Raw genomic sequence first — 2066 nt, forward strand, 5'->3', positions numbered from 1 at the left:
CCCCCTCTCGCCTCTCCTTCTCTCGCCGCTCTCTCTCTCTCTTTTCCCCTCTCTCTCTCCTGGCTGTCTCTCCTCTCTCTCTCCTGGCTGTCTCTCCTCTCTCTCTCCTGGCTGTCTCTCCTCTCTCCCCTGGTTGTCTCTCCTCTCTCCCCTGGTTGTCTCTCCCCGCTCTCTCTCCTGGCTGTCTCTCCCCGCTCTCTCTCCTGACTCACCTTGCTGTATTTTGCTGTGTAAACTAATATTCTTTGATGTAATACATAGCACTACAACCCCCAGTATCCTCCAGAAAGGTGTCAGGGAGCTCGGCTCAGCAGACTCGGGCTGATAGGTAATCAAGTGTGCACAGCGAGCTAAATATACCAAAATGGAATAAAGGGGCCGCCCTTCCCCCCCCCTTCCTGATCTACCAGCATCAGCTCTGAGAGCTACGATCACCATCCACCTAATGGGCACCCCCTGGACTAGAGCAACACCTCCCATTCTGGGCGCGACCTCCACAAAAACCAATACAGCTGCCAGACGAAAAAGTAATACAAAAAATATGAAAAGTCAGCACTCAATGTATCTACTTATGTAACAAATCTAATTATAGTGCAAAAGAAAGGAAATAATACAAAAAGAAACAATAGAAACATTCCACCAAAAATCCTTCTTCTTGTGATACAACCAAACGTCCAATATAATGTCCTTCCCAGAGACGGGGGACACGGAGCTGAGCGGAACGTTTGCGGAGCCACTGAAGAGAAGAAAGTGTTTACTTTATACTTTCTATTAGAAGGTCGGACACTTTCACACATTGTATTGTACATTTGGTGGGGAGACTGTCACTTTTCCTGGACTGTCAGGATTTTTGCTTCATGTTTATACTTTTCTGTATTCACATTTGGGATTTGTCACATATATATATGTATACATTGGAGAGTTTCATGGCCGGCGCGTCACATTAATCTTATCTGAGCCGAAATCCTGACATAGACCAGAGCAACTCCTCCCATCTCTCCATCCTGTCTCCTCGCTGCAGAAAATCTCTGGAGTTTGAAGATGCCTCCAGTGTCCAGTCCCTATGTTCCCCGTCTCCGGTACAGAACGGTACAGAGAAGCAGCACCGATCCGGTTCCAAAAGCACTTTAGAAGAAAACGCCTATGAAGACATTGTGGGTAGGTGACCATATTTGTGACAGTTACCATCATTGTTACCGTGCGATGTGTCTGGGGGGTTACGGGTGAAAGGTTCTGTGGGAAGGAAAGGTGCTGTATGTAGCCATTCTATACTCTTCAGCACCTGCAAACAGGGATGCTGGGGATGCCATACTTTAACACCCCCCTCCCCCTCCATGGACCCATACATGGGGCCGGATTTACTCTCCCTGCTGCCCCAAGTCAATGCACCACCCCCCCGCCACCCCCCCATCAATGTAGAATGTCAACCGGGTGGCAGGGTTAGTTTTAATTTTTTAACTTTTTTATCGCTTTTTTTTAAAACTTTTTTTAAATTTTTATTTATCTTATCTTTTACTTTTTTTATTTTTTACCTGCCACCTCCAATGCAGGAGTTCTAGCGCAGCGCTGCGCTGGAACACCTGTCACAGCTGAGAGGGGGAAGATCACAGCTAGCCTCTCTCACTGTGTACACGGGTTAAAAGTAACCCTGCCGCTCTGCTCCCCGCATCGGCGGCAGGGACTCGGGCCAGGAGAGAGACTCGGCGGCAGGGGGAGGAAGGAGCCAGCGAGGAGAGAGGTAAGTGCAGGGGGAGGGAGAGGGGGGGTTGCAGGCTGCAAACTTATTACATCGCCAAGATCACTTGTAAACGAACAATCGTCTTCCTCACTCTACATTTAGCCCGGCTTGTGCAAAGCAACTTACCGCCCGGCGCCCGGAACATGCAGGGGATTTCACACCGCTGCCGCCCCTCCGCGCCCTGCCGCCCCGAGGTTGTGGCCTTGTGGCGGAGTCCGGGTCGGCCCATACACCATGCACTCATTATTGTCATTGTCGGATCTGCCGGGAAAACTTATTCTAAAGCATTTTATAACGGATTATTAAAGGAGAACTATGAGGGGGGGGG

The 2066-nt window shown here is 49.6% G+C and overlaps 1 protein-coding gene across 1 annotated transcript in view; it reads left to right on the top strand.

The window, feature by feature from the left end:
* The window catches only part of ST5 (suppression of tumorigenicity 5), a 60415-nt gene that overhangs the window by 6983 nt on the left and 51366 nt on the right, over nucleotides 1-2066 (top strand). The window contains exon 3 of the mRNA XM_018573690.1: nucleotides 1022-1158. Coding sequence (XP_018429192.1) covers nucleotides 1022-1158 — 137 coding nt within the window. The remainder of the gene's footprint in view (nucleotides 1-1021; nucleotides 1159-2066) is intronic.

This window comes from Nanorana parkeri, unplaced genomic scaffold, assembly GCF_000935625.1.
Source record: "Nanorana parkeri isolate BGI_ZX_2015 unplaced genomic scaffold, ASM93562v1 scaffold2488, whole genome shotgun sequence".
Taxonomy (NCBI): Eukaryota; Metazoa; Chordata; class Amphibia; order Anura; family Dicroglossidae; genus Nanorana; species Nanorana parkeri.